Below are 20893 nucleotides of genomic sequence, written 5' to 3' on the forward strand. Positions count from 1 at the left end.
ACTTTAGCTATAGAATCTGAGTTGGTTGGGTATAAAGACTGTCTTAGGCCTAGATGTTTGCTTGTCTTGTCATTTACTGGCACCATGCCAGGTGGCATCACGGCGCTTTGGTGTTGCCTACCTTATGCACGAACGCTGTGCTGGAAGGGCAGTGTTGGATGGGAGAGAGACAGCTGCCTGTTCAAATGGCCTTGGCTGTGGTGCTCCACGGGTGATGGAGCCCTCGCCAGTCTGAGGAGTTTTTTCCTTCCCTGGAAGCAGAGCCAAGAAGAGGCAGCACCATACAGAGAGCAGAGAGCAGGTCTGGGTGGAGGGAGCAGCTCTGTCCTGCTGAGGAAAGCCAGCAGAACAGGAACACCCAACTGATAGAGTCCTGAAAGGAGCAGGGAGTCTTCTTGCAGCTTCTGCCCCCATGTGCAGATTTTATTGTTAATAGGGTGTGGAGCTGAGTGCTGGTGGCTTTGCAACCTGCTGCATGGAGTTTCCTTTACTCTGAGCAAGATAGCCAGATGGAGAGAAGCAGCTCCTGAGAAAGACAAAGATCTTCACTCTCCATTAAATCAAAGCTTGCTCTCAAATGCCCTCTTGTGGGAGCCAGCATACACAGGATCACTATAATTATCCCATAGTAAAGAGCTACTGGACAAATGGACAGATGGTGGCGCTGCCACCTCCTTCCCTCACAATATTTTGTTCAATGTTGTCAGTTAGAGGAGACTCAAGAACATCTGGCTGTTGCGATAGGTAAAGGCACTCCAGGTCTGTTAACCTAGCAAGCCTCAAAAATTAGAAAAAGACTTGCTCAGCACATCCAGACTAGTTAATTCTGGGCATTATTAAAACCTAAAGATAGATGAAGTAGGGAATTTTAATATTGAACAGTAGGACACCTTTAGTACCTTAAGATACCTTGAATCAAAGCGTCAGTCAGGTGGGCTGGTATGGAATTCACCAGCAATACACAAGGAGGAGGCAATTTTATGAAGTTATTGTTTTCATTATTTGGATGGATTTCTTCTGGCAGTGTAGGTCATTGGATCCCAAGAATTTTTGTAGTGTTCTGGGAGGAGAAGGCATGTTTTTTTCATGTCGAATAAGTGACGGGATTATATTTTGTCCATTGTAAACCCTTTGCCTATTTTAAATTTTCAGAGAGATTATTAATTAAATGGATTTCAAAACTGTGCACATGTGTGAGAGTGCAGAAGTGATCCCTATGCTAGTAAGGTGACACCAGTGTAAACCAGGTATAAAAAACATGATTCTGGAGTGATTTTTACTTTGGCACTTAGCACTGAATTTTGTTGTAACTTATATACATGAGATTCTTAATGTGACTTCCTCACTTATATCATGGTCCATACGAATTCTCTGTGTGGAACATGATCCTTCTTTTAGGTTTTGCCTGCGTCTCATTCATGTCTATCATTATGATAAGGCAATATAAATCAACAGTCAAAATCTACCATCAGTCATATGTTGACTTAAATAAGTCTTTAGCCTTTACACAGCAGACTAAATAAATTTGCAAGCCTTTTAATATGCTTTCTGAAGCTCAAATCTCTATAATTTCTTCTGACATGTCTCATACTATGAGCTTTCGGAATCCTGTAGTAGCTACTGTGGCTAAAGAAGTGGTCCCTGCAACACTGAACATTTGAAAAACATAATTATAAAAGGATGTGTGGTGACTTCTAGTTCAACTCACTCCATCACGAGACAAAAGATGACACCTTTTTTGTGCTTTCAAAAATCTTTTCCTGTGCATTATTTTCCTATGACTTTCTTTTCAATAAGCCTGCAAAAGCTGTTCTATTTTAGGCAGCTTTTGGCTGACCTAGATGCTTTTAGTTAATGTCAGGACCACGTCACATTTTAAAATCATTGAGTTGCTCCGTCCTCCATCCCACACGAATCATCTCAACAATTCAAGGGAAAGAATTGGCCTGAGAAATCTGTTGATGCTTACCCATCTTCAGAGCCAGTCACAGATACTCAGTCTCGCTTGCATCTCATGCATCAGATTATTGTTCCACATTAATGGCCCTTACAGAAGCAGCACAAAAGCCAGGTAATCTTTTCTCTGGTGTCCCCTAACGACAGAGTTCATGTAAACAACATGCCTGTTCTCTAGTCAAAGCACTAAGGTTTTTCAAACCAACTCAAAACCTGGAAGCTGAAGACTGAAGATGGCAAGATGGTTCCCGCGGCTCCTGGCCAGCAGAGCTCTGACTCTTCGCAGGCCCATGGTGGCATGAGAGTGACAGGCTGACCGCCTTTCCTCTGCCCAGCTGGGACAGTGCCCGTGGGCTGCTGGGTTTCGGAAACACTCCAGAAGGCGGGCTGCCAAGGGCAGGCTTCTCACAGTTGGGAATGCAAACTTAACATGCTGGAAAATAAACATTGTTCATGCATACGTGGAAATGTATTCAATACGTATTTCTGTGGTTATTAGAGAATGTTTATCATCACGTCTAATGTGTAAGTGTACCTGCTTTCCGTGGAAGGAATTCAGGTTAGAACACTGAGTGGGAAAAAAACAGATCAGCAGAGTGCAGAAAAGACTGTTTAAGAGTCATCGTGTTGCAAACTACATTATATAAAAATTTCGATAAACTAATACATAAAAACTATTGGATTTCATTAAAGAAAAACAAATCAGTTCTAGTTCAGGAGCAATGTTTTCTCCAGTCATCTAAAAAATAAGCAAAGTCTCTTTTTTTTGTGAGAAATCAAATGGCACATTTCTCCAATAGTTTTCCATCTGCAAATACTAATCATGATGTGTTCAAATTAGAAGGTGAATAGTAAAAGTTGGAATCCTCTGAAAAAAGATAAGTTAATTCTTCAATCAAAAATGTAATTAGTTTATATGGGATTTACTTAATCATTGCTCTACTGCAGGTGCTATGAGATTATTTTTATATTTCAGTTTATCCACATTATTTTAGATATAATGTTTTTTTTCCAATGGTGATGCCAATTGTCATGCATAATATAATGTATGTGGAACATACATTAATATCTTTCTGGGTGTGACTTTTATTAATTTTAGATAAATTAGAACTTAATCATTTCATATGAATAAGCTTGGTTTTCAATTAAAAAAAGTGTTGTTGTTTCTGGGATGCCCTTATCAAATAAAAAATGAAAAGTAATCATGTCTAGAAAAGCTCATATAATGATTAAAGCACATGCAGAAGACTCTGGAAAACATGGTTGAAAATCTTAGTCTTCCTGAGTTACCATGGGAAATTAACCAAATTTTTCCTTAACTCCATCTTTTTCTATAAACTATTTCTCTATTCTCCTTTTCTTTGCATGTGTTTTCTATTTATATTCTAAACGCTAAAGGTCATGGACAACATCATACTATGAACAGTGAGCACAATTTTTACTTTTTACATCTGAGTACACCCGTAAAAATAACACATGAATATCAAGACAGAATTTCCTGCTGCATTAAGATTTTTATTATAACTGCCTCAATTAACCCGTTAGGACTAAATTTTCTGTTACGACATGAGCAATCAGTGAGTGAATGCTGACATAAGAAAATCTGCCTCCAGCAAACTTCCCCAGTGCACATTTTCTGTCCCTCCCAGATATTCTGTTAATGAATTTAAGAATCGAAATGGGCATCTTACATAAGAATTGTTTTCTCTAGGTTTTTTTTTTATAGTGGATGGTTCCTCTTCTGAAAAAAATCCACCAAATCATTGATGTTGGAAAAAGTCTGTTGTTCGATACTGCCTTTGCAATACTGACTAGCATTGTACCACAGGTTTTGATATTAAATTATATTTCCCAGTATATAGTGGGCTGTGTTTTTAAAAAGTGAAAGGCACCCTCTTCTTTGACAGACCCATACTATAAAAGGTATGACACTATCAGTTTTAGTATGACCACACTATAGTAGCCATATTTGGTGCCATCTTCAGTAGCACAGTTGACTTTTTTTCTTCTTCACTCTTGGGACTTTGTCTTGATTTTTCTTTTCTTTTTTACATCCTTCTCTTTCTCAGTTCTGCGACTCCCTATAACTACTGATTTTGCTATATTTGAAGTATTTTACATATGTTAGGTATTCATTCTTTGTCCATTTTGTTATCGCTAGAACTGGTTTTGCCCAGCTCTTATGCTTGCTTCATTATCAGTAACTGACCACAGGTGAGCTGTTAATAGCCTTGGAGTCTCCAGTACCATCCTACAAATGTACCTTCAAGGCCTCTGCCCTCTCTCCTGTATTCCTTCACGCTGCAGCCTTGCTCTAGGATCATAATCAGTTCATTCTATACAGCGCAAATACTTGTTACTCCTGTCTACATCTTATTAACAGTAAGCATTACATGATGGAATTGTACAAAATTAAAGAAAACTAAACCAAATGAGGCAAGATCCACCTGGCCACTAGACAAATCCCAAGGCCTCTTAGTGTTAGCTTGACACCAAACATGCGGCGTGGTGCTAGCAATGGTTATGCCATACATACTGGGCTACAGGGCTGCAGTGGTGATGATAGGGACATTACCCCACAGCTTGACCCACAAGCCTAAACAGTGAAAAGTTAAACAGTAGGTTGACCAGAGATTACTGCTTGCCCAGATTTGAGGAGTCTTGAGGGAGAAGGGGAAGAATGTTAAATGCAGAGTGATGTTTCTAAAGCTGTTTGTAAAACTTTTATAAGAAGATTTTTTCCTTGGCACTTTTGCAGTCAGGCAAGAAACAGAATTGCATAGATTATTAGCTCTGGTAATAGCAGAGCAGCACCTGACAGACCACTTTTCCTAAGTACCTCTAGAATCTCCAAGGACAGGACATAGACATTCCACATGATGACAATGATGCTACAGAGCCCAGCTGCCTTGAGGTGCGCTATTGCGGTCACAGAAATATATCTGGCTCACAAAATTGTCTTGATGTTTTCCCTGCAAAGACCCACAGAAGGCTACAGGATGAGTGAATTTATTCTGGAAGTCTTCTAACAACCCGTAGATTGCTGGTTCTGTGCTCTACATTAGGTTTGTATACCAGAAGGTGGTTAATGTTGCCCATTAACCACCTTGTACTGAACGTAATTACTTAGTTTTGATTAAAGCACACATTGAATCCAACAACCTTCAATCCTGATTTGAATGCATGAAGTCAAGCCAGAATTTCACCGGTAATTTTTTTCTACTAGTAATTACCATCAGAAGTTTATATTAAATATTTTATTTAAATTTTTGTCTTCAACTTTGAGCTATTGAGTTTCATTACCTTTTCTACACAAAAATGAAAAAGCCTCTTACCACCCAAGTATTTTCTCTTTGTAAAGATACTTATACACTGTAATCAAGTCACTTCTTTTTTTGTTTGTTCTAAATGAAACAGATGGAGCTCTTTAAGCCTTTGCCGATAGCATGCTTTCTTCAGTTGTTGAATAAATTGTCTAGCTTTTCTTGCATCCTTCCCACTTTTTTTTTAAATATGGAACATTGTAGTAAATGTTTAATGCAGAGGTATTTTACACATCAATATTCCTGCTTGTTTTTTAAAATACATCTGAGAAATTTTTTTTTTTTTTTTCATCACAGCACTGCAATAGCACTCATATGCTGAGGTCTTCAGCAGTCCTTTTCAGATCATTTTTCTTTATTCCTCACATACAGTTCAGCTACAGCTCAGTAGCTATAACCTACATACCTTTTTCTTTGCTTGTATCTGGCAGCTGCAAGTGACCAGAAGTGACCTGCAGTACGTTGAAAAATGTACTGTTTAACCAAACAAAAGTTACCCCAAGATTTCAGTTAATGCATATGCTTTCTCACCTGTAGCGGGGAGATACAGGAAAGGAAGTGAGAGTGGAAGTGCAGAGTTTGTTTAAAGGTCAGTGCTGGAATAATAGAGTAAGGGCTTTTCATATCCATCTGCAGAAAAAAGAGGCTCAGGAAAGTACGAAGTTTGTGTCATTATGATTTTCTAATGAGAAAGACTTGAGGGGTGAATATAGGTTGAATGTGCCAAGGGCTGTACTACACTCTGTACGAGTAGGACTTTCCATCTATCCCTCTGTATTTTTAACCATGTACATTGATAGTGTGCATGAAGAATGTGTTTGCTTCTGCCTGTTGGTGTTAATATTTTTACTACACCCTGAATGCCATCTGGTTCTTTGGCTACTTCACGCCTGCACTTATCTCTGTCTTATCTGACTAATAGAGAAATGTGGTTTGGACACAGATTTGGACAGAAGCACTAGGTTCCAAAATAGGAGCTCTGTTACCACACACCAAGTAACTTAAGACCTTTCCTATCATATTTTAAATTTCCTAGTCTTTTTGATATGGGTAACTCTTGGTCCTTACATGACCGCAGGTTTGGAATACTTGTCCTACTTTACTCTATTATGAGGCATAGCAAATTTCCAGATAATCCAACTCACCACATGAATATAGAAGCCTTTGGACCTTCTTCTGTGTTATAAAGAGTGTGTGTGCCCTGTATATTATATAATCATAGCATTAGGAGAAAACACTAAAGATCATCTACTCCATCTTCATCCCAGCAGAAAACATATATTTATTCCTTATACCTTTATCTCAGCTTATAGAAGTCCAACGCTGTTACTTATTTTCCTCAGGCAATCTTCCCAGTGTGTCGTTACACCAACCATTACAAGGAGTTCCTTAACATCTAATCTGACTTTCACTGCAGTTTAAATGCATTACTTCTTATCCTGTCCGCTATGACATGGAGAACTAAAGACATTTGCAAAAACCTTTTTTATTTTATGACTGTCATCACATTTCTATTCAAATCTTCCTTACTAAGGCTTTACAGTCCCATTCATTTTGCTTTTCCTAAGAAGTCATGCTTTTGAGTTCGTTGTCATGCTTATCTGGACTGTCTTCATTTGGTCCACGTGTTTCTTGAAGGCACTGCACAGTGCAAAGCACTCCAAATGCAGCTTTACTCCAGCTAGATGAGAACAGAAGGGTTACTTTATGCTTCTAACTGGCTATATTCCTTTTTATATATCCCAGCACACTATTTGATTTGGAACAAAATTCTGGGGTTTGTTGCTACTTAACTTTTGACTTGCTATATCTTCCACTTGTTCTGATTGGATAATATTTGTTATTTCAAACACGATCTCTAATTTGTCAGAATTTATGAAGGCTGCTGATCCTGCCCTCCAAGGAACTTTTTTGTGTTGCCATCAATAAGCTTACTCTGGTTTCCACCATCCAGACTGTTTTTTGAAAAAACTGAGTGGAACAAGATGTACAGTAGACCTCTTTCAAAATCTCTGCAATTCATTCATCTATTTTGGTAGTAAACCCACAGATAACTAATGTATGAATAAGGCTTTCTGACAATTTTTACTTATCTGATAATATTCTTTTGTTCATATCTAGTCCAATTATTCGGATTTCACATGACATAGCAGCAGAAACATTGCTGAAGTCAAGGAATATAATATATGCTACTTTTTTTTTTTTTTTTTTTTTTATCCACAAGGCCTGTAACTCTGGTGTAGAAGTGAATTGGTTTGCTTACATAAGGCTCATTTTTAATACATTATTTTCTATTTATATGTTCTTACAGGCAATCAGTTTAGTAACTTTTTTCCCCTATTTCCTCCAGAAACTGAAATGACACAAATGGATCTGTAACTTCAAGGCTCTGTCTTTTACTCCTTTTTAAAGGCTGACTTTATTGAGGCTTCAGGTACTTTACCTATTTTCCACAAGTTCACAAAGAAAACTACTGAGTTTTTATCAGACAGTTCTTGAAGTACGCAAGGGTGAAGTCCATCAGACCAGCGTATCTGAACATCTAACTCATCTGACAATTCTCCAGCCTGCTTTCTCTATTCAACACTAGAGTTTTGCCCTTTAATCATACGTATCAATTATGATAACGAACTGCTTGCAGCTGACCTTTTTACTGATGACTGAAGCAAAAGAACTATTGAACAATTTGGCATGACTACCATTATCAGTAGCCATTCTTCTCCATTGAATGGCAAACCATATCTTCCCATCATCTTTAATGCTGAAGTACTTACAGCATGATTTCTCCTTACCCTGACCATCTCACGATAGTTACAACTTATTCAGTGCCTTTGCTGGTCTGATTTCATGCCTACATGTTTATGCTGTACTTCTTTGGTTATCCTTAGTAACCTGACCTATTTTTTGTTAGTTAGGCGTTTTCATCCTTTGCAAAACAGAAGTGTCAAGTTGGTCTCCTAATACCCAGTGTCTTTTTCCCCACAAAAAGATAGTTTGTCCTGGTGTACTTAAAGAAAGCAGTAACCTTCTTAATTACCTTTTTATTTTAGTTCAGCCTCTCCTCAGGTTTCACATCAGAAATTTTCTGCATTCTTCTCAATGTCTCTGAATTCCTTTGTTTTTATGTTGTTCACCACTCTCTCTTCTCCCTTCCCATGGATGTTTATTGATCTCACCTAAGTTCTTCATATTCCTTTCTTTATATTCAAAGATTACTTTTTTTTTTTTTTTTACTTAGAATAAAATCCCCAAAAATCTGTTTGTAGTTGACTTTTCCACTCTTGCATGAAAAAAATTGACAATAGCACATACGAAAATCTTTGTATTTTTGAATGATTCCTTTCCAAAATGTTGTTTTCCATCATTTTCTGGATAGAATACCAACGACAATTTTTCTCACTCACTTCAGTGACAGCTACAGTTTTCCTTCTCTGTCACTGGAGTAGTTTCTGGTATTCATGGGAGCTCTTAATCTCTACAGATGTCCCTTGATTTTGAAGCAATTTTGAATCAGGATGACCCCAGTATGATTTATACCAGGCTAGAGCTTGCTGTAAATTAATGCAGTGCACAATAGAGAGATGAGGGACTGTGGATTTTCTTTGGTATGCCAAATGAGTTAATTGTTTTCATAAGCCACCTATTAGCCTTCTAAATATTCTCCTCTATATGTCTTCCGTATATTCTCCTGTATTTTTGTTGTTTCAGAGTTGAATTAATTTGAATTGCAGCTCAATTAAATCTCTTTAAAAGAAGAAAAATGAAGAAAGACCTGAGTGAATTTGTGGTTTTCTGTTGGGATCTGAGAAGTGGCTTTATTCATCTAAACATGGAAACAACCTTGAGAAATATTTTTCTTATTGTTACTGAGGTTATTAAATCTCTAAAATAGTTTTAAAATTGTGTCATACAATTCTAGTAATTATGGTGTTGAGATGTAACGCCAGAAGACACAATATATTTGCAAATGTAGCTCATACTTATTCCTTTAAAATATTTAATTTTTTAACTATCAGCTATGATCTATGACTATCTCTAGTTTTAAAGCTGTCAAGCAGAAATAAAATAGTGTTTCCAACCTGGAAAAGTTAAATTATGCAGTTGTCATTTGTACCGTGAAGTAGCTTTTCTGCTTTCCCAAACCCCGCATGATTTATTGTTTTAATGTTTCTTTTTCTTTTCTGTCAGACAAGAACTGTTCCACGGATATTGATGAATGTTCCTTCGAGCCCTGCAAAAATGGAGGCCATTGCCATGATTTGATTGGTGAATTTTACTGTAGCTGTTTGCCAGGTAAGAAGTCAGGTGACATTTAGGTGAGAAATGTTCTGTGGCATTCAAGAAAGAAACAGTTTTTCATAAGCACGCAACTAAGCAGTCATTTATTTTGCTCGAAAAGAGAAAAGGACTGAGCAGGTGTTCTTTAAGCATACTCTACAATTGCTATGCAGCCGGTGTTAGCAAAATTTGTTTACAAAACATAGCTTATGTACCAGAAGTCCTGCCTTACAAACTGATGAATGAAGAGTCTTAGAAATAAACCAACACTGTCTATGGTATTCACCCCAGAATCTTTAAGAAATTCTGAATTTTTAAATCTTTGCAAAAGACAATTTTCTTCCTTCCATGGAGGTAGAATGATTTTGTTTCCTCCTTTTCTATTAGCAAAAGGGTTTTTTTACATTTATTATACACTGAAGAAAAAAATGGGGAGAATTTATACAGTAGTTGTCATAAGGGTTGCTTGTAGTGATGAGAGAAGCTATTAATAACTGCAGCCACCAATAACATCAGACCAACTTTTCTGTCTTCATATGGCATACATAATTTGTATCAAATATACAGTATCTTACAAATATATAAACTTACATGCTTCAGTGTGCCTTTTTCTTTATAAAGTTAGGTTGGTGCTACAGGCCAGCTTCTATACATTGAAATGTAATATTTTGTAATATAACCAGCTAATTTAAATATATGATATTTGTATAGTATAACTAATTGTTGACTTTTTTTTTCCTTCTATCTTTATTGTGGGTCTACTAGTCATCATCTGATTGGAAAGTAGCAAGTAAAACATGAAACAATAGTACTTTTGCAGTTGCAGTTTTTTCATACTCTTAGGTCACTTACATTGCATTAAACTTTGTTCCATCAGGTCGGGCTAGCAATATAACAGTAAAAGGATCAAGCTTATATTTGGACAGAAATCTTTGCTTATAGTGGATAGGAAAAAGAAGAAGTTAAAATTAGTATGTCCCTATAATAATTATGTATGTTTTTATGTAAGAGATTTTAAAATGGATACAAGCTATTTTAGGTGTAATGTGTAAATAGCTTGAAAGTTACTGAAGCGTGAAACATAGAAATAGCGCTCACAGCCAGCACTGCCACTAAATCACAGTATATATGCTTAAAAATAACATAAATATATACATAAATACACACAGATATTAGTATATATATAAGTGTATGCATGTATGTATTATACATGTACATACATATACATACAACCTCTTTTAAGACCTGAGAGTCTCCCGATAGACTTTCAGGATGCAAAATATATAAGTTTGTTCTTTTTTTATTGTTATGAATTACTATGGGTAATTTGTTAAGGCTGGATTTTTATAAATTGATGTAACAGGTTAGTTTTACTTTTTAAATTGCAAAGCTTATGACTATATTTCATTACTCTTTCCATGGTGGATAAACCAAATGTCACACCTCATTTTGTCAAAGCGTATTTTGCTTTGTGCAACTGCAAACACAACACTGAGTATGAAAACATCTGCCTGCTTTGCAGGACTGACCAAATGAGATCATATGCATGAAATTCTTATTAAAATGCTCTAAGAAGTACACATATGAATTCTCAGACTATATACATTTTCCATTAATATTTTTGAACACTTGTTAGATGCAGTCTTTGTGACGAATCTACAAAATATAGGATGAAAATGAATGATTTAGACAGTATTTAGTCTAAGAAAGTGTGAGGTTACACACGAATGTACTAGATTTGAAAGAAGAAAGCAAGAGGGTTATACATAAAAGAAGACAAATTATATATAATAATTATGTATCATAAGGACTATGAACACAGAAAACAGAACAGCTAACATAGACATACCAGTTGTTATAGCAGTTTCCAGGCTTCTCCAATTAACTGCAGGAAGTAACCTCTGGGAGCTTCCTTTTCAAGCAACATCTCACAGACTGGGTGAGGAATGTGGCAATTGCAAAGACACAGACTCTGATATGCAGGATCGAAATCAGCTTTATTAAGCAAGCGTGCTCTTTATATACTTTTCTACCAGGGCCAGTAATTTTCTACTTTACTTGTTTACCCCATTGCGTATTCTAAAAGATCTCGTTCCCACCGAGAAGGGAATCTCTCTTCCGTGTGAGCAGCACCTCCTTATCTAGGGAGTAGCTTCACACAACTTCATCGTCTGCCAGAACAGTGCTGCAGCTGCTTATTGCTCCCTATTAGTTCTACCACACTTAAATCTTCTTTTGCCTCAGTCCCCACAGAGGAATAGCTTCTGGAGGGTTTTGCCTCTGTTAGGTGTTTCCTTTTAAGGGAGTGCCTATACACACCGTTTTCATCTGACTGCTAATCAGGGAGTGTTGAGCAACTACTCAGCTGAAGGTTGGGGAGCAGATATAAATCTGGTAAACAGAAGAAGCACAGCTCTTGAAGAGCAGAAAATAGAGGCCTGGCAGATGGCCCTTGAAACTAAACTCAAGACTAAGATCGATGCAATGACAGTGGTAATATGCTGTAGGACAGTCTCCAGCATCAACTGAAGCAAATACCCTAGGCAAAACAGAAGCCCTGATGCAGGCAGTACTCCTGAAGCATGATGTTGCTATGTAGGCTTTGGGCTACAGGCGATACTTCTTCCTGAGGTGGGGTTGATGGTGGCCTCACCTGGGAAAGAGGTGAGCAGGCTGCACACCGTCACAGAGGATGAATGCAGGAGGTCAATAAGGTCTTTCCACATACCCTGTAGAAACAAAAGCCTGAACCACGTGATTCAAGAAAGGATGGACAGCTAGAGATTATGCTTAAAGGAGTAGCGGATGGAGACTCCTAAGATGGGAGATGCTGGAAACTTATGACTCTGGGAACAAAGGGAATATTCTTTCTTTGCCAGCACACCTGCAATTACTGAACAGGTACAGTGCTCTGAAATAGCTGAGGAAAAAGCATATCTACCAGAGAAGGCACTGAGGCCAGCGGAACCTGAACCAGCTATCTGCACCAAGCACAAGTGGTGGGTAATATTTAGAAGATATTTCCTTCTTCAAGGGACGGAGGAACCCATCTGCCTACCTGTCTTCATTTCCTGGAAGATTTCCTACTTGTTGGGGACTTGCATCTCAGATCCTTTGGAGAGACTGCTGATGTTCATCTTGCCCTCATACTGCTACTTCCCAAACGGGAACTAAGAGTACTACCAAGGGAGACCTGGGACAAATCAAAGAACAACTACAGAACATGAGGAAAAGTGAAAAAGGGCCTGGGGGACCATGTGGTGTTTTCCTCAGTCTCTTCAGTGACAGTCAGAGGCTTAGGTAGGTTTGGGCATGACATGCAGGTGAACACTTGGCTGCCTGGCTGGTATTGCAGACAGATCATCAGCTTTTAATATCCTCTCTGAAGAACTACTGGTGAGAGATGTGGCCCAGATGACAAAGTGGAATAAGAGCATTTTTGGCAACAGACTTCCTACCCTAATGAGAGGGCTCTAAACTAAATACACCACAGGAGGGTTGCCTTAACAGGAAGAGAAGTGAAGGCAGTGAGAAAGTGTCTAGGGGACAGAATAGAGGGGGAGGGTCTCACACTTGTGAAAGCAGCATGACTTAGGGGGTCCCTCTTCAGTACATCTGCAGAAATGCATGCAATGTGAGAGAAACATGAGGAATTATTAAGTGTATGTGCAGTTGCACAGCAGTGTTCTCATGGGGTTTAGAGAGATGTGATGGGATCGCCAACATAAACTGTGCTGCAGTGGATGGATACTGGGTCTTTAGGAAAGACAAACTGAGAAGGAGAGAATGAGAGAAGGAGGGGTTTCACGCTATGCATAGAAGAGAGACAGATACACTGAGCTTTGCTTTGGAATGAATGATGGGCCAGTCAAGAGGATTAGCGGGCAAACCCACACAGGTGGTGTGGTGGGTATCTGCCAGAGACCACCTGATCAAGAAGAGGAAGTAAATTAAGCCTTCTTTAAACATATTGAAGAAGTCTCACCATCAGAGGCCCTCATACTCATGCACAACTTCAACAACCACAGTATTTGCTGGTGGTTTAATAGGGCTGGGCACAAGCAACCCAGAAGACAACTGCAGTGTTGAAAAAAAAAAAAATTATAGAAGTGATCAACCCAGCGATAGGGGAAATGTTCTGCTGGACTTGTTGCTCGCAAACAAGGAAAAACTGGTGAGCAATGTAAAGCAGTCTTGGCCCCGGTGACTGAGTTGAAAGTCTTGTGAGAAGACAAAAATGGCAGAATCACAGCCCTGAATTTCAAGAGAGCTCATTTTCTTTGAGGAATCTGCTTGACTGGATCCCCACCCTTGGAGAGCAAAGGAACCCAAGACAACCTTTTCAAAACCAGTAACGCTCCGTTCCAATGTGCAGGAAGCTGAGCAGGCATGGCTAAAGGATGAAGAAAACATGGGCCTGTTGATGAATAACATGCATGTAGTGACAAAGGGTATGGAAAAGACAGAGGTTAGTGATGGCTTCCCTGCTTCTTTTTACTGAGAAATTCACCCTCAGGTGACTCCCAGATTTCTCTGCCTAGAAGCAGAATCTGTAGGAGTGAAGCATTATGCATGAAAAAGGAAAATAATTGGGAAGGACCTAAGCAAATTAGGCATACAAGCTGAGAGAGTTGGAGTTGTTCAGCCTGGAAAAGAGAAGACCTTATAGCAGTCTTTCAGTATCTGAAGGGGGCCTACAGAAAGGCTGGAGAGGGACATTTTACAAGGGCATGTAGTGATAGGACAAGGGGTAACGGCTTCAAACTGGAAGAGGGGAGATTTAGAATATATATTAGGAAGAAATTCTTTACTATGAGAGTCCTGAGGCACTGTAACAGGCTGCCCAGGGAAGCTGCAGATGGCCCATCCCTGGAAGTGTTCAAGGCCAGGTTGGATGGGGCTTTGAGGAATAAGGAATCTTTGCCTAATTCTAGGTATACTTTACAAACATAATAGTTTAAGATTAATTTGAGTTGAACTACCTGTGCCTACACACAGTCTTTACGACTGCAAGCATTCCAGCCATATCTAAAAGTTTTCCGTAATCTTCATTAGGGTGTCACCTTTTGTCAATCAATTTTGCAGCTGAGAAAAATAAAAGTGATGGTTTATATGCAATGCTTTTCCAAAGCCAGAATTTGTATGAATATTTAAAAACTACTCAAATAATTTTTTTTCCCATGTGTTAATTTTAATGTGAGGGGGAAAAAAAAGAAAAACAAGTGCTATAGTGGTGTAGTAAAAGGTTTATTAACACAGTATCACGGAATCATGGAATTTTCAGAGTTGGAAGGGACCTCTAGAGATCATCTAGTCCAACTCCCCTGCTAAAGCAGGATTGCCAGAGCACATTACTCAGGACTGCATCCAGGCGGGTCTTGAGAATCTCCAGAGAAGGGGACTCCACAACCTCCCTGGGCAGCCTGTGCCAGTGCTCTGTCACCCTCACCGTAAAGAAGTTTTTCCGTGTATTTGAATGGAACTTCCTGTGTTCTAACTTGTGCCCATTGCCCCTCGTCCTGTCACTGGGAACCATTGAAAAGAGCCTGGCTCCATCCTCCTTCAACCCACCCTTTAGATACTTGTATGCCATAATAAGGTCTTCCCTCAGCCTTCTCTTCTCCAGGCTCAAGAGTCCCAGCTCTCTCAGCCTTTCCTCATAAGGGAGATGCTCCAAGCCCTTAATCATCTTAGTTGCCCTTCGCTGGACTCGCTCCAGCAGTTCCCTGTCCCTCTTGAACTGGGGAGCCCAGAACTGGACACAGTATTCCAGTTGTGGCCTCACCAGTGCAGAGTAGAGGGGGAGAATGACCTCCCTCGACCTACTGGCCACACTCTTCCCTATGCAGCCCAGGATTCCATTGGCCTTTTTGGCATCAAGGGCGCATTGCTGGGTCATGGATAATCTACTATCTACCATGACCCCCAGATCCTTCTCCTCCGAGCTACTTCCCAGCAGGTCCACCCCTAACCTGTACTGGTGCCTAGCATTCTTCCTCCCCAGGTGCAGGACCTTGCACTTGCATAGTAGCGAGAAGTCACTCTTTAATGTTTATAACTTCTTCCCAGGTAATCTGATATTTAAGGAAATATTAATCTAGAAGATGTTGGATTTGTAGACTATATTCAGAAAGGCAACAAAAGTGATCAATGGAATAGAGCAACTGCCTTATGAAAAAGCAAGGACCCTTTAAGTTTGTAGAAGAAAAGCATGACGGAAACAGAGGAAACTTAGAAAAAAAAATCATGAAAGCAGGGTTTAAGCCGAAAGCAGAACCTTTGCTCACCGAAGCTTGTTCACAAGAAGCAAGAAAGCAGTTGAAGAACCAATGGGGATTTTGGACACATAAAAGAACTTTTAACAGATGACATTACATTTCTTAATTTGTTACCACACAACGTGATGTAGCTAGAGAAATTACTTAGAAGGTTTGGTAAGGGATTAGAAACTTTCACAACTAAAAAGGCTGTAAGTGGATATTAAAGGATCCTCTGACTTCTTTAATACAATTGCATGCTTGGATGTTTCAAAGGGAACAGGCTGCTGGAAGTGGCTAAGCTAACATGCTCTCCCAAAATAGCCTCTCTTTTTCTGCTCTCAGATAGTTCTAGGCTAGACACACCATTGCAGTGACCACACAGGGTGTTTCTGAGGTTCCTGCAGGATGTTCTCATGTTTTTGTCTTTCACAAAACCTTACGTGTACTGCATAGCTTCTTTCCCATCCCCGTTCATGCCTCAGTGATGCATTATCCCTGCTAGACCTAACTGAATACATAAAAATTTCTTTTTTCAGTGGGATTAGTGGATGATTAGCACGATGCTAAAGTAGACTGCTTTTGAAGCAGAAACTCCTGTCAGTTGAGATGCTTGGATTGATGGATTCAACCTAGAATCAATTTTTGTTCAACTTAATACACTGAATCAAAGGAGCAGTACTTCTGATTAAGAGTAAACTCACACACAGAAAAATTGTAAATCAAATTCTTCCTCTTTGGGAGGTTTGCTTTTATTAAAGTTTACTGTACCATGAAATAAGACTGTACTTTCTTTCAAACCTTTCTGGCAACCCTTATTATGAAGTAGAAGCCTATACACAAAAGTTTTCACTCCAGGAAGAGGCCTTAGGAAAAGTGTTGCATGCTGTGATTCAAAAAATAAAGCAAATCATCAAGGTTACAGATGGGAAATGTTTAGGAAATCATTCAGTCCTTCATGCTGCTACTGCACAATCACTCTTAACATAGAGTTTGTAATGATTATTTTTTTACTTTGATTTCAAAGTTGTCTGATAACAAAGTCTAGCATTTTTACATGAAACTTGCTCAGCTTACCAAAAAGATTTTCTGTTGCATGTTTAAAATTACTATTATCACTTTCTTGCTCCAAGTTAAAATTTGTTTATACAATTTGTAAGTCATATATTTTTCTTATACCTCTAAAGTCTTAACTTGTAGTGGGATAGCATTCTTCCCAAACAAGTCCATCAAATCAGCTGTAGAAATGCTATTCTGCAGTCTACCACTTACAGAAGTGGCTTTTTCACTCTGCAGTGTAATGGTTAACCTGTACTTCCTCTCTCCTCCCCAGTAATGTTTACATCACGCTATTTAAGCCTGCTACAGGAAAGGATGTCATTTAGTTTAGCTTTCTAAGACGTATGAAATAACATATTGAATAAATCATTATGTCCTCATGAAACTCGTGCATAGGAGAGTGGTTACCAGAATTTTGTGTCTGTATCAGCAAAAACGTCAAAGAAAATTAAGCGTGGTAATACAGCAGGAGAATGCTGATCAGTCCTAGCCTCAACCTAAGAGAATGACAGAGAGATGACGATAACAAGGCTAAGCGAAAAATACATTTGGGGACCTAGGACAGAATCTAGAAAGCAAATGTGTAACCTGTCCCTTCTGCACGGAACATCACTTTTACCATCCAGCAGGCCTGGATCCTGAGAATGTGAAAAAAGTTGTCTACCTTTACTTTCAGTGTCTTATTCCTTGTTCTCTGTCATTGTTTCATTAAGGAAAACAAAGCAAAAGAAAAACCCACTATTATTCCTTATCTGGAATTGAGAAAGATGTAATTAAACAGTCCCTGACATGGTCATTATCGAAACAGATTCGAAAAGAAAGACTAAAAAAATATGAGCATGTATGGGTATTTCTCCCAAACAAATAATTGATTGGCTCTTTGTACTGAGTCTGGTTGGGATGGACTTAATTTTCTTCATAGCAGCCCACACGGCGCTGTGGTTTAGATTTGTGACCACAGCAGCGCTGCTAACACAGGGGTTTTTAGCTGTTGCTGCACTGTGCTTACACAGCATCAAGGCCACGTCTGTTTCTCACTCTGCCCCACCGGCAAGTATGCTGGGGTTGGGCAACAGGCTGCGAGGGGGCACAGCTGGGACAGCTGACCCCAACCGGCCAAAGGGATATGCCATACCATATGGTGTCACGCTCAGCAATAAAAGCTGGGGGAGAATTTTTCAAAAGTAGCTGTTGCTCAGAGACTGGCTGGGCATCTGCCTGCTGGTGGGAGGTAGAGCGCGAGTGCCTTTGCATCACTTGGGGTTTTATTTGTTTGGTTGGGTTTTTTTGTCACTTACTAAACTGTCTTTATTGTGACCCGCCATTTTTCCCCTTCCAGTTCTCTCCCCCATCCCCCTGGGGAAAAGTAATCAAGCAATTAGGGGAGGGTTTACCTGTCAGCTGGAGTCAACCCACCCCACTCTGTTTGCTTGCTTTTATACTTTAAAACTTCCTTATGTCTCTATTTTTTTTGGTCACAGATTTCAACTTTACTTCTTGGGCTCTTTTATTATCATTCTGTAACTTCCAGTTTCTTGCTGATATTAATTGTCATAAACTTATCCAGTTTTATACTTGTTCTCTATTTGATTTTTAAGACTATTTTATCTAGACTTATACTTTAATTGTAGGTTTGATGGTTTTAAGCATCTAAAATTCAGATTTAGATAACTAAAATTTCTTGAAAGATTCCTTGTTGTCATTTATGTTTTTCAGTTTAAATTCTCTCAGCTGATTTTTCTTCTAATTGTGTTTCATTTTGTAAGATCTATCATTTGAAACAGTTGTACTATACCAGAGTGGTTCAAAAAAGTTAGATATTCTTGATATTAGTTACATATTAATTACAGCCAGATCTTTGATGCACAATAAAAATTAGTAACCCACAATAAATTTAAAATAATCCTGAAAAAGAAGATGAGGTTTTTTGCTGGGTTTCTTGCTTAATTTAAATGCTACATTTATGTAGTAATATTAAATAAATGCCTCCAAACTTTTGTTTACTTCTAGACAGTGCCATCAGTGCTATTTGCAAACAATCTCTGAGCTGGATGATGATGTCTTCGTTGTCTCTTCTTCTTCTGACTCTTATGTATACATAGCTATAGATATGCACACAAATCTATATGCATTTATATATGTGCACATGTACAGAATCCCTTCATACATGCTTTCAGAATATTTTCTTATCAAAATAGATTATCCTGATATTTATTATACTTGCTAAATAACTCTATTGTTCATAAACTTAATGGAAGACACTGTAATAAGCAATACTGTTCTTTAAAGTCAGTTCTAAGAACTGAGTAACAGGTTTTACATTTGCTAGTGACATCTAGATAAGCTTTACAAAGTTTTTTTTAATGCAGGCTGTACTTTTCTTTTTTAAGAACACAGATAAACTTATATAAATTAATTCTGCCAAACACTTCAGTTTTTCTTATTTGTATATTTAGTTCAGCCATTCAGTTGCAGGCAATTGCAGTGACATTGCTGCTTGTTGCTTACAAAATGAAAAGCTATAAATGTCAAGGCAGCAGAAAGACAACATCAGTTTGTCTGTTTTATCTTTTCAATGTCAGAAGAATTGTAACAATTTTGTAGTGCAACATTATTCTGCTTTTAAGCCATATAGAGAATAATGTATGGTATATGTAATATATATAAAACTAATTTTGAGATATACTCACCTCTCCCTTTTTTTGATACTTTCACTAGAAGAACAAGGTGACAGTGCAGTAAAGTTTTAAGTTTCCACACTAGTAATTGTCATACTTTTGTTTTAAGTTGCCATGCATGTTTTAAGTTGTAATACAAACCTCAATATACGTGTTCCATGCAAAGGAAAATCTGCACTTCAACAACTATGTGAACAAAAATACTGGTAAAAATGAACACAGTAGGTCATTCCTGCAGTGGTCATGTAATTGTACAGACACTGTATACTGAAAGTGTGCACTATGATGTAAAACTTAATTGTATATTCTGTAATACACTGGCAACTGTACCTTCTATATGTTTATATTGTTCCCAGAAGCACAGTAAGATTTTCATTTTTAAACCTAATCTTTATTATCTGTTAAAAAGTGGACATAAATGTATAAAAGAAAAGAAAACTGCAGTTTTTACTCGTGAGATTTCGTTATGTTATTCTTACAGAAATAAGCATTTAGTGAGCTTTTTACAAAAGATAAGAAGGAAATGGGAAAGGAAGAAGGAAATTCACGTTATGGCATTGAAAAACATTCATTATACACAAGCACATAATAAGCAGTGTAAAGAAGCATGCAACCAAGTGTAGGAGGAGGAAAAATATAGAATCCAAGAGCGTCATGATGAAAAAAGGAAACAAGAATCAAGGACAAACGAAAAGAGCAACATACTTCTCAAAGTTCATTAAAAAGTCTCTCAGAAGTGTTTGATGTTAGAGGAGTCTGTGATGAAGAAAGAGAAAGTAAACTTATGATTAAGAGAATCTATGATGAAGAAAGAGAAAGTAAACTTATAATTAAGAGAGCACATGGCAAATTTCTCACTGTTGTGAAAGGATCCAAATTTATTAGGTGTAATAGCTTTACTAAGTTACTTTCTCTTTATAATCCCAATTTTCTTTCTGGGTTCCTATCTTTATCAGTATAGTGCTTTATGCCAGCGGTAAGTGAAATTTTTCTGCAACAGAACAAGAAAAGATTGCTGGCTTCCTCTCTTTATTCCAAAAATGTGCTGTCATTTATGAGACTAAAAATACAGAAAAAAAAATATTCTATTGATTAACAGCTCATTCGTACCTTCAATTCAATCCTCCAACCCTAACAGACAACTTAAAAATTTGACATTTTTCTAATAGAAGCAACATTATTTATGTCAAAGTGGATAATAAGACATTGAGTTACTGTTAACAAAAGCAGCCACAAAACAGTGATGTCTTGAGAAATACTGTAATAACCCATTACAAATCCCCCAGGTGAAGAAATATCTCTATGACAGCCTTTAGCTTGAGTCTACTCATTTCTAAAACTA

General features: G+C 38.1%; 1 protein-coding gene across 1 annotated transcript in view; it reads left to right on the forward strand.

Annotated features, from left to right (window-relative positions):
• Positions 1-20893, forward strand: part of EYS (eyes shut homolog) — a gene marked incomplete at both ends in the record, with an annotated part of 840074 nt that overhangs the window by 166347 nt on the left and 652834 nt on the right. Inside the window, one exon of the mRNA XM_082480747.1 lies at positions 9468-9572. Coding sequence (XP_082336873.1) covers positions 9468-9572 — 105 coding nt within the window. The remainder of the gene's footprint in view (positions 1-9467; positions 9573-20893) is intronic.

This window comes from Vanellus vanellus (genome assembly GCF_965231255.1).
Source record: "Vanellus vanellus genome assembly, chromosome: 3".
Taxonomy (NCBI): domain Eukaryota; kingdom Metazoa; phylum Chordata; class Aves; order Charadriiformes; family Charadriidae; genus Vanellus; species Vanellus vanellus.